Source organism: Homarus americanus, unplaced genomic scaffold, assembly GCF_018991925.1.
Source record: "Homarus americanus isolate GMGI-L3 unplaced genomic scaffold, GMGI_Hamer_2.0 scaffold40565, whole genome shotgun sequence".
In the NCBI taxonomy this organism is placed as follows: domain Eukaryota; kingdom Metazoa; phylum Arthropoda; class Malacostraca; order Decapoda; family Nephropidae; genus Homarus; species Homarus americanus.
This window is the reverse complement of record NW_024735503.1, coordinates 4,471,899-4,491,529: the sequence shown is the minus strand read 5'-3', so window position 1 is coordinate 4,491,529 and position 19,631 is coordinate 4,471,899. Positions and strand designations below refer to the sequence as shown.

The following is a 19,631-nucleotide window of genomic DNA, read 5'->3' as shown; positions in this document are numbered from 1 at the left end:
TGATTTGCCAAAAAGATTGTGGTTAAGTCGGGGAAGAACGGTAAAGGAAGCCGAGTAATAGTAAGATAAGCGACCTGAAAGTATAAACCACCGAAATATTCCGGAATCAATTGAGGGTCTAAACACACTTGATGCAAATGAATCAACAAATAAAAATAATCATAATCATCATAATAATAATAATAATAATAACAATAATAATAAAAAGTTAAAGAGACATACATCTCTTACAATAGAATTTTCTAAAAGGATCTTGTGATGTTTTAATTTAACTTTTCGTGAAAAATTTGAAGATGACATCTTAGCTTTAAAATGGAGACTTTAAGAAAGTTTATTATTATTATTATTTTTTTTTTTAAGCTTCACATAAATTGTATTGTAGGAGAGGAATGTTAGCAGCGACATAAGGCAAGCTGCTTTGTTGAGGCGGGAAGAAGTAGCCGTAATATATTTAAAGTTGGATTAAAATCATTCGAAGCAAATTGAAAATAAATCGCCATTGAACACTGAAATACGCACAGCCGCTCTAACATTAAATAAGCATATGAAGAACAGAGCCGGATACTACTGCATAATATGTACACGACGGCAAGACAGACAGTACAGACAGACAAAAGTAACAGACTTTACATGATAGCACAGACTCATGACAGACTTTACTCACATGCAATATGGATAGCAATCATGCACACTCAGTCTTGGAACACCGGGTTATCATGCACTGTGGTAGGGGTCGTGGGCGGGGTCCAGGGTGCCCACGACGCGTGCTTCTCGAAGATCCCACGATTCACCTCGTCCAGGAGCTTGTTGCAGGAGGACGAAAGCGTCTGCCTCAAAATGCTGTTCATCTCAGCCTCATAACTGTGTACGGGAGAGGATTCGTCGTGCATTGGAAGGGTTTGTGTCTTACTGTTGGCAGCGTGTGAGGAGTCACTAAGTGTTCGGGAAGAATTTGTCTGATTTTGATCCTCAAGTGAAGGCAAGTCGTCGGGAATTGAGGCTAGACGTTTGTCAGATCTGACCTTGTGTGAGGGCGAGTCTTCACCTTCTGACGTGGAATTGGTATTAGTATTTGTCCTGTGTGGCCCTAAGACAAACTTATGGCCAGAGGAAGGATTTGGGCCAACATTCTTATGTGTTTTGTCGTCAGTTGGCACCTGGGAGATTTGGTCTGCAGCGTGTGGGTGAAGGGAACTACCAAGTGTTAATGTTGTCTCTGGGTTAGTCTCGACTGAGGGCTCTTGACTCTTACTGGCACATGATTTTTGATTCTGGTCCTCGTCAAGTCCTGTAGTTTGGGGTCGACCGTTTGAATCAATCTGGACCTTGTTGTTAAAATAAGATTGTTTTTGTTTGTGAGTCAGGTTGTTGTTTTGTGTTTCTTTCTGGGAGTCAACTTGGTTCTGGTGTTGGTCTGTGTCAAGTGTTTGTGTATGGGACGCATCGGAAGATTTGTCAAAACCTTTGTGTTCACCATTTTGATTGACATCAGATACATTATGTAGAGAACTTTTAGAGAAATTATGTTTTGTTGTGTCAGACAGTTGACTTCGAGGCCTTTCTGGTGTAACAGGTCTGGAATAAGCAGTGTCTGTGGTTAAGGTTGTTTCCACTTGGAGGAGATGATCGACGAAGACCTGTGGGGAGCACTCGACACCCCCCTGCATGGTCGAGTCCCCCCCGTATGTCCGTCGATCACCCAGTCTCTCAGTCATGCCTAGCACGGTGTTCCTCTTGGTGTTCTTCAGAGTCTGACATTCAACACACGTAGAGCGATGACTCTTCTTGAGTCTCTCACAGTCCTTACAGGTATCACTGACTTTATTATTAGTGTTTACAGAGGACTCCGAGCTGTGTGTGTCGAAAGTACTGAACCAGAGGAGGCGGGTTTGGAATTTTTTTTTGTGGTGGTAAGAGACGTCATGCATTGAGTGTGGGCGTGAGTGTGGGCGGTTGGGATGTGGGTGAGGTGTAGGGGTGCCATTGTTGAGGGAGGGCTGAGACATGCAACTGTTGCACCTGAGGGAGGCATACCTGCGACACGAGGCGGCTTTGTCGAGCTCTGCAAGAAGAAGACCAACCATGCTTATCATGCTGTTATGTTACCATACATCTCCCTAGTTACCATGCACATGGACTACCAGTCACTAGTGGTCTTACTGTTAATATTATTATTGTAGCTCTTATTACTAGTGTTATTATCACTTACTGTACATCCAACACTACTATAAACATTACGCTAGTGTTACAGAAGTTATTATTACTACTTCTACTTCTACTATTACTAAAACTACTACTATTACTATTATTACTAAAATTACTACATGGTAGCTCTCTGTTACTGTACAAGCACTAATGATTCTGTTATTCTTGATATTACTGCAGACACTACTGTTTAAAAGCAACCGTTATGACCATTAAATAGCTACTACCAGATTACTACGACTATTAAAAAAACACGAACATCCCAAGATAACATATGCTCGTGTGTGTGTGTGTGTGTGTGTGTGTGTGTGTGTGTGTGTGTGTGTGTGTGTGTGTGTGTTGTCAACAAGAGACTCAGAACACAGACGGTGGCTGGGTCGGGTGGGCCGAGAGGCTGCTTACCGTCGCCGCCTCACAGGAACTAATGCTCCCGAATCCCACAACTTTTGAGCTCATCTACTTTTAATTTATCTTCTTCGCCACTGATCAGCCTATTAGCCACTTGGGAGGTTGGTCACATCTACTACGCACTGTTAGTAAGTACTGGGCATGTACTGGCTCCAGAATGCTAAGTATCTGTACCCACGCCAGTGTTGGTCAAGTCTGATATCGAATAAGCTCAAACTCGGTGTCGTCACAACACTCTCTGGTAGATTATCCCAAGAATTCACAACTCTGACCCCCAAAACGTTTGCCACTTCTTCAAAGTGATCTGGGGGGTATGACCTGAAGGTGTGACCTGAGTGTGTGACCTGAGGGTGTGACCTGAGGATGTGACCTGAGGGTGTGACCTTTAGTGGGACGGGCTTATCTTGCCTTGTTAACGGCATCTCGCGGCCTCAATAGAGCCCAGAGAAGGTTCTAATAAGGGATTTTTTGGCTCGACACGCTGGATCTTTTCTACGGGAAGGACGTGGTGGCGAGAGGGTGAGCCGCTTATAGGGAGCTCAAGGGGTAAGAAAGTCTTTCTCAACTCACTACACAAACAACACATGATGGACGTCCACCACCCCCATCACTATCACCACCATCCCCAGTACCATCACCACCACCCCCAGTACCATCACTAACACCACCAGTACCATCACTAACACCACCACCCCCAGTACCATCACTAACACCACCACCCCCAGTACCATCACTATCACCACCACCACCCCAGCACCATCACATCACCAGAACCATCATCACCACCACCACCCCACCATCACTATCACCACCACCACCTCCAGTACCATCACTATCACCACCACCACCCCCAGTACCATCACTAACCACCACCACCACCCCCAGTACCATCACTATCACCACCACCCCAGTATCACCACCACCCCAGTACCATCACTATCACCACCACCACCCCCAGTACCATCATCACACCACCACCACCCCAGTACCATCACTATCACCACCACCCCAGTGCCATCACTATCACCACCACCTCCAGTACCATCACTATCACCACCACCACCCCAGTACCATCACTATCACCAGCACTATTACCACCACCCCTAGTACCTCACTTCCACCACCACCACCATCACTATCACTGTCATTAGTACCAACATCACTATAACCACCACTATCAATAGCATCACTAACCACATCATCACCACCACCACCACCACCACCACCACCACCACCATCTCTCGAGTACCTTAATCTTGTCTGAATAGCGTCCTGGTTTCCGTCTGTGAGCACTGTGTGTGTGTGTGTGTGTGTGTGTGTGTGTGTGTGTGTGTGTGTGTGTGTGTATGTGTGTGTATGTGTGTGTGTGTGTGTGTGTGTGTGTGTGTGTGTGTGTGTGTGTGCGTGTGTGTGTGACTCACCTGTGTGGGAGGAGGTGAGGAGGGGAGGCGAGGTCGGCGACACAGCAGCACCGTCTTGTACGCCTGGCGGTACTGTCTGTTCATGATGACGTAAATGACGGGGTTGATACACGCCGAGATGTAGATCAAGACGTAACCCAGCACGTGTAGACCTGCGGAAGGACTGTGGCACCTGTGTGGTCAGGGTGGGGTAGACCTTAACACTGTGTGGTCAGGGGTGGGGTAGACCTAACACTGTGTGGTCAGGGGTGGGGTAGACCTTAACACTGTGTGGTCAGGGGTAGGGTGTAACACTGTGGTCAGGGTGGGGTGACCTTAACACTGTGTGGTGGGTGTGACCTTAACACTGTGTGGCCAGGGGTGGGTAGACCTTAACACTGTGTGGTCAGGGGTGGGGTAGACCCAACACTGTGTGGTCAGGGTGGGATAGACCTTAACACTGTGTGGTCAGGGGTGGGGTACCTTAACACTGTGTGGTCAGGGGTGGGGTAGACCTTAACACTGTGTGGTCAGGGGGGTGACCTTAACACTGTGTGGTCAGGGTGGGGACTGTGTGGTCAGGTGAGACCTTAACACTGTGTGGTCAGGGGTGGGGTAGACCTTAACACTGTGTGGTCAGGGGTGGGTAGTCCTTAACACTGTGTGGTCAGGGGTGGGATAGACCTTAACACTGTGTGGTCAGGGGTAGGGTAGCCCTTAACACTGTGTGGCCAGGGGTAGGGTAGACCTTAACACTGTGTGGTCAGGGGTGGGGTAGACCTTAACACTGTGTGGTCAGGGTGGGGTAGACCCAACACTGTGTGGTCAGGGGGTAGGGGGTGGGTGGCCCTTAACACAGGGTGCCCAACACTGTGTGGCCAGGGGGTACCCATTAACACTGTGTGGTCAGGGGGTAGGGTAGCCTAACACTGTGTGGCCAGGGGTAGCCATTAACACTGTGTGGTCAGGGGGGGTAGCCCACAGTGTGTGGTCAGGGGGTAGGGTAGCCCAACAGTGTGTGGTCAGGGGGTAGCCATGTGTGGTTAGGGGGTAGCCATTAACACCTGTGTAGTAGGGTAGCCATTAACACTGTGTGGCCAGGGGGGTAGTCATTAACACCTGTGTAGTCAGAGGGGTAGCCCTTAGCACCTGTTTGGTCAGGGGGTAGGGTAGACCTTAACACCTGTATAGTCAGGGGGTAGCCCTTAACACCTGTTTGGTCAGGGGGTAGGGTAGCCTTTAACACGTGTGTGGTTATGGACTACAATTTTCTCGTCAGGAAAATATGTCAACAACAAGGGAAATTTTAATGGGTTTTGCCATTATAAAACTTGAGTGTGTTAGTCCGCCTGTTGGACTCACCTGGGGAACGAGGAACTACACCCAGCCTCTGACCTTACCTGTCCTGTGATCTAACCTAACCTTACCAAGTTCATCTCACCTGCTCTCTGGTCTCACTTGAACCATCTCACTCAGTCTCTGGTCTCACCTGGTCCCTGGAATCAATTGGTCTTTAGTCTCAATTGATCTCTGATCTCACATGATCTCTGATATCAACTGGTGTCTGGTCTCACCTGGGTAGTTGACCTTCTTGTCCAGGTTCTTGACGAGGGTGATGGGCAGGTAGGTGATGAGGAAGGCGATGAAGATGATGAGGACCATCTTGGTGATCCTCCACTCATTCCTGCGTCGCTTGGCCTCACGCTCCACCTGGGGGAGAGGTCACCAGGTGGGAAGCAGTGTCGTTAGTGGGGTCAGTAGATGGGCAAGGGGTCGATAGCAACATCGAAGTAAAAGTGAACCCCTCAGGCCTGATGGCCCGTTAGGGACAGTGTAGATATAGCCATCAATACACAAGGAGGCAGCATAGCCAGTACTGAATCTGACAGCCTTCATTCCTCCAGCTAACATTACACCTATTCTCAGCCAGGTAGAGTGGGAGTGTCCCGAGCGAGAGTGAACGACTCTGGATAGATAGCGAGCTTTATATCCACTCGGCCACCGCTGTCCTTACCAATGGGGAGGTGAGAGAAATAAACAAAAGGTTAAAAGATGAAGAAGTAAAAGCTTATGAAGTCTGTTGACTTCTGTCTGTGATGAGCACAGTAAGGCGGAGAACACTGTGGACCATAACACTGTTCACTCAACACGAGTACAGTAATGTCTCCTCAGAGTATTGCGACAGTGACTTGTGATGTATCCGACAGTCACAGCACAATGTGTAAAGGAGGCAGATCAACACACCTACTTTAGTGATAATCACTTAATTCTAAATAAAATCTACAGACGAATTTACTAGAATAATTATATTTTTTTCCCAAAGGAGGTTCAACATGTTACTGGTGCACACCATCAGTGGCTGGACGTATTTACTTAGGAACATAAGAACATAAGAATGGAGGACACTGCAGCGGGCCTATTGGCCCATACTGGACAGTCCCATTTACACCCAACCCCTATCGTTCATTTATCAATCCAACCTATGCTTGAAGCTATCCAGCGTATTCGAGTTAATGATGTTGTTTGGTAACTTGTTCAACGCGTCCACTACTCTGTTTCCAAACCAGTGTTTACCTATCTCGCGCCTAAATCTAAATTTGTCTAATTTAAAATCATTGTTACGAGTTCGCTCCTGGTTGGATAGTTTGAGTACCTTTGTAATGTCCCCTTTCTTTAGCCCTGACTTCCATTTATACAACTCGATCATATCGCCCCTCACTCTACGTCTCTCGAGGGAGTGCAAATTAAGATGCTTTAACCTGTCTCTGTACTCAAGGTTCCCAATGCTCGGGATTGGTCTTGTCATTCTCCTCTGAATTCTTTCTAGGGATTCTATATCCATTCTGTAGTACGGTGACCATAACTGAACTGCTTAATCTAAGTGAGGTCTCACAAGCGCAAGATATTCTATAGTTTTAGGGTAACCTCGCTAGTCTTGTAACTAACACTCCTTTGTTTGAACCCAAGTACTTTGTTGGCCTTGTTTCTACCAAATTTACATTGTTTACTTGCCTTAAGATTCCTACATCTGGCGCCTTAGGCGTTGACGTCAACCATGTCACCCATGTCACCGGGAATCAACCGAATAAAATATGTTATCCCAGAAGGTGTGAGTGAGTGTCAGTGCCTCACCTTGGTTATTACTCTGGACTGTGGCTGCAAGGAAGGGCCGGAGGGGTGGGAGCCGTTCATGCTGCGGGAGCTGTGTTGCCTCATGCGTTTCTCAGACCTGTAAAAAAAAAATATATATATATTCAGGACCGAGAACTAAGAAGACCTGTATTAAGTGTAAAATTTTGTCTTAAGACCAACGTGTACAGTAGTTCAAATTTGTGTTCTTAAATGAAACAAAACCGACCTCACTTAAAGTCAAAATTTGTCTGAGGTAAATTTACATGTATAGTACTGTAGTTGTGTCCAAGATGACACAAACAATGAAGACTTCATCACAACAAAACTCTGGATCACTTGAGGATTAATTATCTTTAACCTGATGATTAAACGCATTAACGCTAACCTAACCTAACCTAACCCGCAGGTAACAATAGGTTGTTTAATTATCAGGTAAGATAAAATGGGGTGTCTAGCCTTCACATGATCCGACTTTGTTAACCAAACGTGAGAGATTAACACCCGGTTGTCCTACACACTTGTGGATGACGAAGAAGATGAGCGAGTAGCAGATGACGATGACGATGGCGGGGACACAGAAGCCCAGGCCGAACAACACCTGCTTGGGCGACTTGTTGTTGTCGTCCAGGATGGAGCACGTCTGGAGGCGACGGTCGAACCCGAAACGACCTGTATGGGGGAGCTGGTGTGAGTAGTGTACCATGATGACACCCTAATGTACCATAGTGTACCAATGTGCCACAGTGTACCATAGTGTATCATAATGTAATGTACCATAATGTGCCAGTGTACCATAGTGTGCTGTTCCTTTGTTATACCATAATGTACCATGCACCATCCGCCACAGTGTACCTACGTACCCCATTTGCTGAGGAGTGTGGGCAGCAGCATGATGAAGGCGAACACCCAACAGAAGGCGATCATAAGGGCGATCCATCCCTTCCTGTACACCAGCTTGTACACGCTGAAGTGGGCGATCATAATGTACCTGTGGGGGCGGTGGTGGCTTAGTGGGGGTGGCTTAGTTGGGGTGGGGAGGCTTAGTTGGGGTGGGGAGGCTTAGTTGGGGTGGGGTGGCTTAGTTGGGGTGGGTGGCTTAGTTGGGGTGGGGAGGCTTAGTTGGGGTGGGAGGGGCTTAGTGGGGGTGGGGAGGCTTAGTTGGGGTGGGATGGCTTAGTTAGGGCGGTGGTGGTTTAGTGGGGTGAGGTGGGGAGTGGGTGGCTTATTAGGGCGGTGGTGGCTTAGTGGGGGTGGAGTGGCAGTTAGGGCGGCGGCGGCTTAGTGGGGGTGAGGTGGCTTAGTGGGAGTGGGGTAGTTTAGTTGGGGTGGCGTGGCTGAGTGAGTGATGTGGCTTAACGGGGGGTGTATTAGTGGTTTAGTAGGGAATGGCTTAGTAGGGGTGACTTAGTGGAGGGTGGCTTAGTGGTGGTCGGTCAATGAGGGATAGTTTAGTACATGTGGCTTAACAGGCATTCAAAAGATAAACAAATATCAGGTTTATGGAAGTAACAACCAAAACTATACATTCGCGAATAACTGAGAGTTGACCTATTCGGATTACGTGATTAAATACCTTGTAAACAGATGGAAACGACTCATTGAACATAGTGGTAGAGTGGAGGGTTGGAGGGAAGGTGGAGGGTTGGAGTGGAGGGTTGGAGGGGAGTATGGGAGAGGAGGTTCTATGGTATACAGGTGTGTGTGTGTCTTACCTGTTGATGGTGATCATGGCAATGGAGAGAAGTGACACCGCGACATTCCAGTACCTGTAAAATAGAGCATACCTGTAATGTTGAATCTCTCTCTCTCTCTCTCTCTCTCCCTCTCTCTCTCAAATAGTGTGCAGAATTTGAAATATTTCTTGCGAGTATTAAAAATGAAAGAAAGAAAGAAAGAAAATAAATAAATAGACGTACAATAAGGGAGTGACACCAAGTTCTTAAAAATAAATGAGAGAGAGCAGTAGTATGGAATGGGAGAAGCCTCGATGGTCAAGGAGCCTCACGGGAAGGGACAAGAGCCTCAAGTAACCTTACCGGGAGAGCAAGAGCCTCAAGGAACCTCAGCGGAAGAGCAAGAGCCTTACCTAAGCAGGGGGAACAAGGTACATATCCATCCTTCGCCCCAGATCCACTTGCCGGCGAGGAACCTGGAGACCTCCCACGGCAGCACCAACACACAGAAGAGGAAGTCAGCCACACACAAGCTACGAAGAGTGATGTTGTTACTCCTAACTTCAACTACTGAACTAGGTCTCTAATTTACTCTACCTGAGGTACCTGTGGCGATATTTGAGGACCTGTAAGACTACTTGAGAACATGTGAGACTACCTGTGGCACTACATAAGGAACCTGTGAGACTACCTGTGGCACTGTGACCTGAGGAACCTGTGAGACTACTTGTGGCACTACCTGAAGAACCTGTAAGACTACCTATGGCAATATTTGAAGAACCTGTAAGACTACCTATGGCCCTACCTGAGGAACTTGTGAGACTATCTGTGGCACTACCTGAAGAACCTGTAAGACTACCTGTGGCAATATTTCAAGAATCTGTAAGACTACCTATGGCAATATTTGAAGAACATGTAAGACTACCTGAGGCAATACTCGAAGAACCTGTAAGACTACCTATGGCCCTACCTGAGGAACCTGTGAGACTATCTGACGTAGACATCCAACACTACCTGATGATGAAGGCAGCGGTGACGTTCCTGACGCGGGGACAGCGGAGGAGAGCGAGGATGGTGAGGAAGTTCCCTGTCAGACCCAACACCATGTAGCCGATGAACAGCACCGCTATGAACGTCGCCACGCCCCGCGACATCCTGCAGGGGAGACAGAGGGGGTGAGGAGGGTTATTACAGGGGCGCTGGGTGTTGTGGGCTGCTGGGGGAGAGGAGTAAGAGGTGTGTGGGGGTGAGGGTGGAGGGGGGGGGGGATATTTGTCAGGGAAGAGGAGGGGTGAGAAAGGATGTATGTCTGTGTGTTAGTCTAATATTTGTCGTGTACAGTATGCCACGTTTATGTATCATACACACACACACACACACGTACACACACATGTATTATACACGTCCTGCGCCCCAAGACGTGTCAACAACTCACTCATCACTTCATCAGCTAATTAGACCCCTGGTCAGTATTGGTGACGTCATCGGTGGCTTTTGTTTATTGAGTCAGCTGATTACACATTTGTTTATGTCGTCAGCTGATCACACACCTCCTCAGTGTTTCTCGGGTCAGATAAGTCGACTTTACGTCTAATTATTTTTTTAACTCCTCAGATGGGCGCTGTAAACGCTTCTGCGCTTCCTCTTAAAAAATATCTATTGTCTAAGTATTAATATTTCTTGTAACACTTACAACATTTACAGTACCTGCTTTTATTGTACCATCAAAACCGTTTTATCGGAAATTATCACGTAAATAGATAAGTAATTACCATTGTAATAAACATAATTGCCAACTTGACATAATCCCGACAGCTCTGTCCTCTTGTTCAACCTTATTACTGTTCAACCCAGGTTGTACTGCTCCCCCATTATACTTATGTTTTTCAATTCCACTGTAATTTATGTATATATAAATAACAAAATTAAATAAACTAAAAACTAAAAAATAATAATTAAATAAAATATATAAATATTGAAGTGATAACCGTGGTAACATTATGAGATGTACTTATTACCACCATGCTATTGTACTATTCCAGATGATACTAAATGTTACATAATACTTCCTTGAGATAAATGTATAGTATATATCAGGTGCCTCAAAGAGAGCTCAGGTTCTCAACTGGCTCAGCCATGTTAACATTGTTATTATTATCCACTCTGTATCTGTGTTTTTCTGGCTAAATAAACTGTTTCAATTCAATTCAATTCAATTCAATTCAACCTTGCACAGGATGTAAGGGGGTGCCCAATAAACTAGCCCTCTCGTGGACAATCTAAAAATAAAAATAAAAAACTCTTCTTCTCTGTCTAATTCTCTATGGACGGAGAAGGAAAGACAGTAAGGAGGTGGGGGAGATAATGGAGTGTGAGGGGTGAGGAAGGATAGAGGAATATGGTTGTGGGGAGACGGGAACGAGGAAGTGTGGGAGAAGGAGAGGGAAGGGAAGGAGGGACGCCGTGGATGGGAAGGCAAAGATAGGATAGGAGAGGGGGGGAGGGGAGAGTATAAGAGGAGGGAGGAAGGAAGGAGAGGATACGAGGAAGGGAGGGAGGAGTGGGGGGAGGGAAGGGGAGAGTGTGAAGGAAAGAAGGAAGGAAGGAAGGCAGTCTAATAATGAGAATTTATTAACAATTTCGTCTGTCTTTTGTGAGATAACGAGAAAGAACAGATATTCACAACAACTCAAATTTCTTATAAAATTGATCACTAATTTTTTTCTCCAATAAATATCCACAGGAAAAAAAAATATATACATGTAAACAAAAAAACCTTATATAAATTTACATATTATACATAACGGTAAAAGCCGACAATTACTACAGTCAATTACTACAGTCAGCCACTACAGTCAACCACTACTATCGTACACACCACCACTACTATCGTACACACTGCCACTACTATCGTACACAACACCACTACTATCGTACACACTACCACTACTATCTTACACAACACCACTACTATCTTACACACTACCACTACTATCTTACACAACACCACTACTATCTTACACACCACCACTACCATCTTACACACTACCACTACTATCGTACACACCACCACTACTATCGTACACAACACCACTACTATCATACACAGCACCACTACTATCGTACACAACACCACTACTATCGTACACACTACCACTACTATCTTACACACTACCACTACTATCTTACACAACACCACTACTATCTTACACACCACCACTACTATCTTATACACCACCACTACCATCTTATACACTACCACTACTATCGTACACACCACCACTACTATCGTACACAACACCACTACTATCGTACACAACACCACTACTATCGTACACAACACCACTACTATCGTACACACTACCACTACTATCTTACACACTACCACTACTATCTTACACAACACCACTACTATCTTACACACTACCACTACTATCGTACACACCACCACTACTATCTTGCACACCACTACTATCTTACACACAACCACTACTATTTTACACACTACCACTCCTATCTTACACAACACCACTACTATCGTACACACCACCACTACTATCGTACACAACACCACTACTATTTTACACACTACCACTACTATCTTACACAACACCACTACTATTTTACACACCACCACTACTGATCGCTATAAGAACAGCCCAGTCCCAACCATTGTAAAAATTATCAATAACTTGTAATAGACCAGTGTATTCACTCCCAGTAAACACTACTCCTTGCACTGTCACTATGTTGAAATGTACTGTAGTTTGAGCTTTTCCCCATCTAGTTATTATATGTCTTATTTGTGTTACTCATGTTACTTGTATATTATTTGTAATTCGAAACCCATTCCCCAAATATGTAACTGTATATTTTCAGCCTTCTGGCTGCCAAGTTCTTTCAATAAACCGTTAATTATTATTATTATTATTATTATTATTATTATTATTATCTTACACAACACCACTACTATCTTACACACTACCACTACTATCTTACACACCACCACTACTATCTTACACACTACCACTACTATCTTACACACCACCACTACTATCTTACACACCACCACTACTATCTTACACAACACCACAACTATCTTACACAACACTACCACTACTATCTTACACAACACTACCACTACTATCTTACACAACACCACTACTATCTTACACACTACCACTACTATCTTACACACCACCACTACTTACACAACACCACTACTATCGTACACAACACCACTACTATCGTACACACTACCACTACTATCTTACACACTACCACTACTATCTTACACAACACCACTACTATCTTACACAACACCACTACTATCTTCCACAACACCACTACAATCTTACACAACACCATTACTATCTTACACAACACCATTACTATCTTACACAACACCACTACTATCTTGCACCACAACACCACTACTATCTTACACAACACCACTACTATCTTACACAACACCACTACTATCTTACACAACACCACTACAATCTTACACAACACCATTACTATCTTACACAACACCACTACTATCTTACACAACACCATTACCATCTTACACAACACCATTATTATCTTACACAACACCACTACTATCTTACACAACACCATTACTATCTTACACAACACCACTACTATCTTACACAACACCATTACTATCTTACACAACACCATTATTATCTTACACAACACCACTACAATCTTGCAACACACCACTACTATCTTACACAACACCACTATTTATCTTACACAACACCACTACTATCTTACACAACACCATTACCATCTTACACAACACCATTATTATCTTACACAACACCACTACTATCTTACACAACACCATTACTATCTTACACAACACCACTACTATCTTACACAACACCATTACTATCTTACACAACACCATTATTATCTTACACAACACCACTACTATCTTGCACCACAACACTAGTATCTTGCACCACAACACTAGTATCACCTCATCACCCACTTGGCTATCTCTGAGGCAGCCGCTTCATCCTCCAACGCAAGATGTTCCTCCCACGTGTTGTTGGCTGTGAAACCGAGTTGCTCTGGGAAAGACTGTAAGGCGTCCATAGTGGTGGCTGTAAAGAGAGAGGCGTTAGTGGTGGGGGGATGATGATAATAATAATAATAATAATAATAATAATAATAATAATAATAATAATATTAATAATAATAATAATAATAATAATAATAATAATAATAATAATAATAATAATAATAATAATAATAATATCACACTCACACACACAGCTTACATTCTCATTCTACGGCTGGCAGGGTACTGTACAGTAGTTAACTATAAGAATTACATTGTACCTTAACCACTTGAGCAAGACGCCTTAATACCCTGCCGAGTGCCCCACTACCCTCCCCCAGTACCCTGCCAAGTGCCCCAGTACCCGTGTGTGTGTGTGTGTGTGTGTATATATATATATATATATATATATATATATATATATATATATATATATATATATATATATATATATATATATATATATATATATATATATATACTGTCTCTATACCAATCCATTGTTGTTATATTTCAGCCTTCCATCACGGGCTTCACGAGACAGTATCACAAGATAGGTTCAGTACTGTCAATATTCTTGTTGTTGTTGTGGATGCTGTTGTGGTTGTTGTTGTTATTGTTGTTGAGGTGGTGGTGGTTGTTGTTGTTGTTGTTTTTGTGGTTGTTGTTGTTGTTGTTGTTCACTTTACGTCTGTGTTATCATTCTGGTTAAAATAAACCCCCCCGCCTCCTCCCCTCCTCTTTCCCCCCTCCCTCCCCTCCCTCCTCCCCTCCCCATTACTGTCAAAAATGTTGTCTTGTTACACCTCAACCACCACCACCACCCCTTCTCAACATTCATTACCTGTAACCCAACCTAACCCTGAAACACCCTAGACCCATCCCGTCACCATCCAACACCTCGACCACTCCATCCATGTACGGTACCTATCCACTAACCAACCACTCTTTCACGAGCCCTTAGCGACTCATCCAAACCTAAGAGATGGATGGGTCTCTGGGAGTCACTCATATTACAAACTAGTTCTTCTGTATCTTAGTTTTGTATCTCTGTATCGTGGTGGCTGTAACTAAGAAGGTCGACTTACTTACTGTTGAGATCGTCTGAGTTCCTCTTATGTTTTAATATCTTTTATTTTTATTTATTTTGTTTTTTATTTCCTTGTTGTGGATTCCTTTAGTGAGACGAGGGTAATATAATGTTTAAATGATCTGCTGCTACTCTCTCTCTCTCTCTCTCTCTCTCTCTCTCTCTCTCTCGGCTTATTACTGAGGGCAACAAGAGGAAATAAAAAACAGGAAAGTTTGTAGTAGATCTGATATTTACTTCATCCTTAACAAAAATACGAAAGCGATAAAAATGCACGATAGTTTAACTTAGGTCTCAGGAAGCTTATATCAGCAGGCAGTTATCAAACAGGGAGGTACTACCGCCTGGGAAGATATTGGAAGCATAATGTGTTGTCTAATGGTAGACCCTGCTGCTATATGGCATCACGAAAATTGTGACCAAGTTCCAGGTTGCTGAGCTGACTTTCTGCCTCATTTACACACAATTGTAGGGTCTCAATTGTTTCTCTTACCATTGACAACACAACATACATATATTGTTTCTCACTTATTAATATTTTTAATTTTTATTTTTTTTATTTATTTATGGCTCTTTATTATTACAAGGGGTATTATTATTTATAATTTTTATAAATTTGTATTATTATTATTATTTTTTATTATAATTGTTATTTATTTTTAAATATTTTATTATTATTATTATTATTATTATTATTATTATTATTATTATTATTATTATTATTATTATTATTATTTTCTTTTATTATAATTGTTATTTATTTTATATATTTTTATTACTATTAATATTATTATTATTATCATAATAATTATTATTATTTTATTATATTTTCGCCCCCCAGGCCTTGATGTGGGCCATTAAAAATGATCTGTGCCCGGGTGGGCTAATGCCATTAGAAAAAAAAAATCAGTGCTAACCTAACGTAACCTAACGTGACGTAACCTAAAGTAACCTAACCTAACCTTTCTTGTCGTTACAGTTTAAACGATAATAGTAGAGTAAGAGACGACACAGTGAAGAGGGGGGATCTGTTTACATGTGACGTCATCCGAGCCCTTAGGAGCCAGGGTGACGGAGGGCTTCTGTCAAACCCCCTCTAGCTCCTGTCTGACTTTCACACACACACACACAGTAACTTAACCGCCAACTAACCATACATTACGGCAAGTCAACAAAATTAATCTAAGTGACAGAACTTATCCAACCAGGCAACGAAAGAGGAAGAGGAGGAGAAGAAGGGAAGGAGAAGGAGGAGTAGGAGAATATGGAAAAAAAGAAAAGGAAGAAAGGGAAGAGGAGGAAAAAGAGGAGGAGGAAAGGGAGGAAGAGAAAGAGCAGGAGGAGAGGAGGAAAAAACGGAGGAAAAGTAGGAAGAGAAGGTAGAGACGAGGAGGAGGCTGGAGGAGGAAGATACGAGGAGGAGGAAGAGGAGAGGAGGAGGAAGAGGAGAAAGAGGTGGAGGAGGAGGAGGTTAATGTTCTCACGAGTATCTTAAGATTGTATTTAATAAGGACAAGTCACTCTCAGTTAAGTGTCTTTAACTCTCCTTCAAGGTTACGAGTGATCAACACACACACACACACACACACACACACACACACACACCTGGTTGCTATTCCTCTCGCCTTGATAAATGGTGGAAAAAAAGGAAAAGAAAGAAAAAAGAAAAAAAGAAAGATAGAAAGAAAGAAAAAGAAAGAAAGAAAAAGAAAAAAAAAAAAGAAGGAAAAAGAAAAGAAAGATAGAAAGAAAGAAAAAAAAAAAGAAAAGAAAGAAAAGAAAAAAAAAGAAAAAAGAAAGAAAAAAGAAAAAAAGAAAGATAGAAAGAAAGAAAAAAGAAAGAAAGAAGAAAGAAAGAAAGAAAGAAAGAAAGAAAGAAAGAAAAAAGAAAGAAAGAAAGAAAGAAAGAAAGAAAGAAAGAAAGAAAGAAAGAAAGAAAGAAAGAAAGAAAGGTTTCACCCATCCCAATAATATCACTCAACCCCATCCCATTTTTAGGCTACACAGGTAATCAAGTCTACCTGTACTAATATGGCTTTACACACTAGGGTCACTCACTACCAAACGTTCATACAACCACAGCACAAACAGTTCAATGTAGTATATGTTTTCACCGATGCGCCAGTCAGCTCTATGAATTGTAAACCTAACTGACCCATAACTTTTTGGACACACCCCGTTTTGATATTGCTGGATCCGCACCTGTATTTCACCTCGAGTTCATTACTTACCCCTAGTCTAACCTAACCCGAGATTGTTGCGGTAGTGGTGGTGGTAGTGGTAATAGTGGTGGTAGTAGTAGTGGTAGTAGTGGTGGTAGTAGTGGTGGTAATAGTGGTGGTAGTGGTGATAGTAGTGGTGGTAGTGGTGGTAGTAGTAGTGGTAGTAGTGGTGGTAGTAGTGGTGGTAATAGTGGTGGTAGTGGTGATAGTAGTGGTGGTAGTGGTGGTAGTAGTAGTGGTAGTAGTGGTGGTAGTCGTGGTAATAGTGGTGGTAGTGGTGATAGTAGTGACGGTAGTAGTAGTGGTAGTAGTGGTGGTGATAGTGGTGGTAGTAGGAAGCTATATGTGACCCAAGATAGTGGTAGTAGTGGTGGTAGTAGTGGTACTAGTGGTGGTAGTAGTAGTGGTGGTGGTGGTGGTAGTGGTGGCAGTAGTGGTGGTAGTAGTGGTAATAGCTGTGGAAGTGGTGGTAGTGGTAGTAGTGGTAATAGTGGTGGTAGTAGTAGTAGTAGTGGTGGTGGTGGTAGTCGTAGTGGTGGCAGTAGTGATGGTAGTAGTGGTAATAGCTGTGGTAGTGGTGGTAGTGGTAGTAGTAGGAAGCTATATGTGACCCAAGATAGTGGTAGTAGTGGTAGTAGTGGTGGTAGTAGTGGTGGTAGTAGTGGTAATAGCTGTGATAGTGGTGGTAGTGGTAGTAGTGGTGGTAGTGGTAGTAGTGGTGGTAGTAGGAAGCTATATGTGACCCAAGATAGTGGTAAGACACTACCCCATGGTGGTGTCCCACGGCCTCTCCTCCGTCTTGCTCACCACACACTACAGCTACCACGAGTGACGGCACCCTCCATCACCACACATCACCCCTCCATCACCACACATCACCACACATCACCCCTCCATCACCACACATCACCCCTCCATCACCCCTCCATCACCACACATCACCTCTCCATATACGTTCATGGATCTCATTTCAATGCTCCTCATTCACCAAGTTTACACAGAGACATAATTAACAGGTGTAAACATAATTAATTAACAGGTGTAAACATTATTAATTAACAGGTGTAGACATTATTAACAGGTGTAAACATAATTAACAGGTGTAAACATAGAGCATAGTGATAACGTCGTATAGGTGTGGATCAGAGTTAATTAACCCTGAGGTATATAACATACTTACTTAACGATGACTATTTAATCTGCACTTGGGTTACTTCTGCCTTAAAACAACTTCATCGTCAGTGTTTATGTAATGTGATGACTCTGTTAGTTATCCTTGGTTTACTTTTGTTTACTGTTTACTATTGTTTGTATACCTGTACATATTGAGTCTTGGGAACCTCTGTGTTGTTTGACTATCTAGCTATCTCTCTATCTATCCTCAGTCAACGATCACGGGGGGAACAGATACTGAATGTTCAAAGATTCCTAAGTTAGTCTTCCCCTAATAAGAAATAAAGCGGCCAGCAACGGGAGCCTTTGGGTTAATTAGACACGGTTCTCATCTCCAGTCATGAGGACGAGAAAAAAAACTTAAGTAAGTGAGAATCTGAGAATTTGGAGCCATGAGGCGAGGTCGGTGGTGAGCCAAGAGAGCCGTGAGGCGAGGTCAGTGGTGAGCCAGGAGAGCCGTGAGGCGAGGTCGGTGGTGAGCCAAGAGAGCCGTGAGGCGAGGTCAGTGGTGAGCCAGGAGAGCCGTGAGAAGCAAGGAGGTAGCCGGCCTGGGACGCGGTAACCTGACCACTGCGACAGCTGATGGCGCTAGTGTTGTCAAGGTGGCGCACGGCCCGTCACACTCCTCTCTCTCTCTTTCTCTCTCCCTCCTCCAACATCTTCTCTCACGACCTTCTCACTCGACTTCTCTTGTAGTAACCATATCCTGGAGCTCTTCTCTCACCCCCCAGCTATCCTTTTTATTCACGTCTCTCTCTCCCCAGTCTGCTGTTCTGTGACGGGAGACAAGGCCCGGAGGAGTAAACCAAGAGGGTGTGAGTGTCGGGTCGGGCGTGCAGAGTTGCCCAAACTGTCTTCTTCCCCAGGAGGTTTTTGCTGGCCAGACCGTGTTGTCGCAGTGATCCGGGATATCACTCTATTGTCCCGCCATGTCTTGGCTCCCTCGCCCAGGGATTGTTGGCGGGTTTTTGCACTGTTGTTGATTTCATATGCAGAGGCGCAGCAGCCATCGGTGTTTCTTTAAGCGGCTATTGTGTGTTGCGGCTCTTAGTGTCGCGTTTCATTGTCCAGTGAAGCCTAAGTATTCAATATATACGACCAACAGGTGTGAACTTACGACTCCAGAAGGTACGTAATCCACCACAGCTCAGCCTAGGGCACCTTAGTAACCACCTTCACCAAACTACCACCCTAAGGAACCACATCAACTGAAGAATACCCCTCCCCACCCTCCCTCCAGTTTATTTCACCAGA

General features: G+C 43.9%; 1 protein-coding gene across 1 annotated transcript in view; it reads right to left on the bottom strand.

The window, feature by feature from the left end:
* Window positions 1-19,631, bottom strand: part of LOC121871228 — a 72,743-nt gene that overhangs the window by 1,819 nt on the left and 51,293 nt on the right. Inside the window, 11 exon segments of the mRNA XM_042373422.1 lie at window positions 665-2,062; window positions 4,035-4,055; window positions 4,058-4,186; window positions 5,588-5,723; window positions 7,146-7,242; window positions 7,664-7,814; window positions 8,006-8,133; window positions 8,858-8,911; window positions 9,232-9,351; window positions 9,833-9,973; window positions 13,821-13,935. Of these exon segments, the coding sequence (XP_042229356.1) occupies window positions 693-2,062; window positions 4,035-4,055; window positions 4,058-4,186; window positions 5,588-5,723; window positions 7,146-7,242; window positions 7,664-7,814; window positions 8,006-8,133; window positions 8,858-8,911; window positions 9,232-9,351; window positions 9,833-9,973; window positions 13,821-13,927 (2,454 nt within the window). The 5' untranslated portion in view covers window positions 13,928-13,935 and the 3' untranslated portion in view covers window positions 665-692.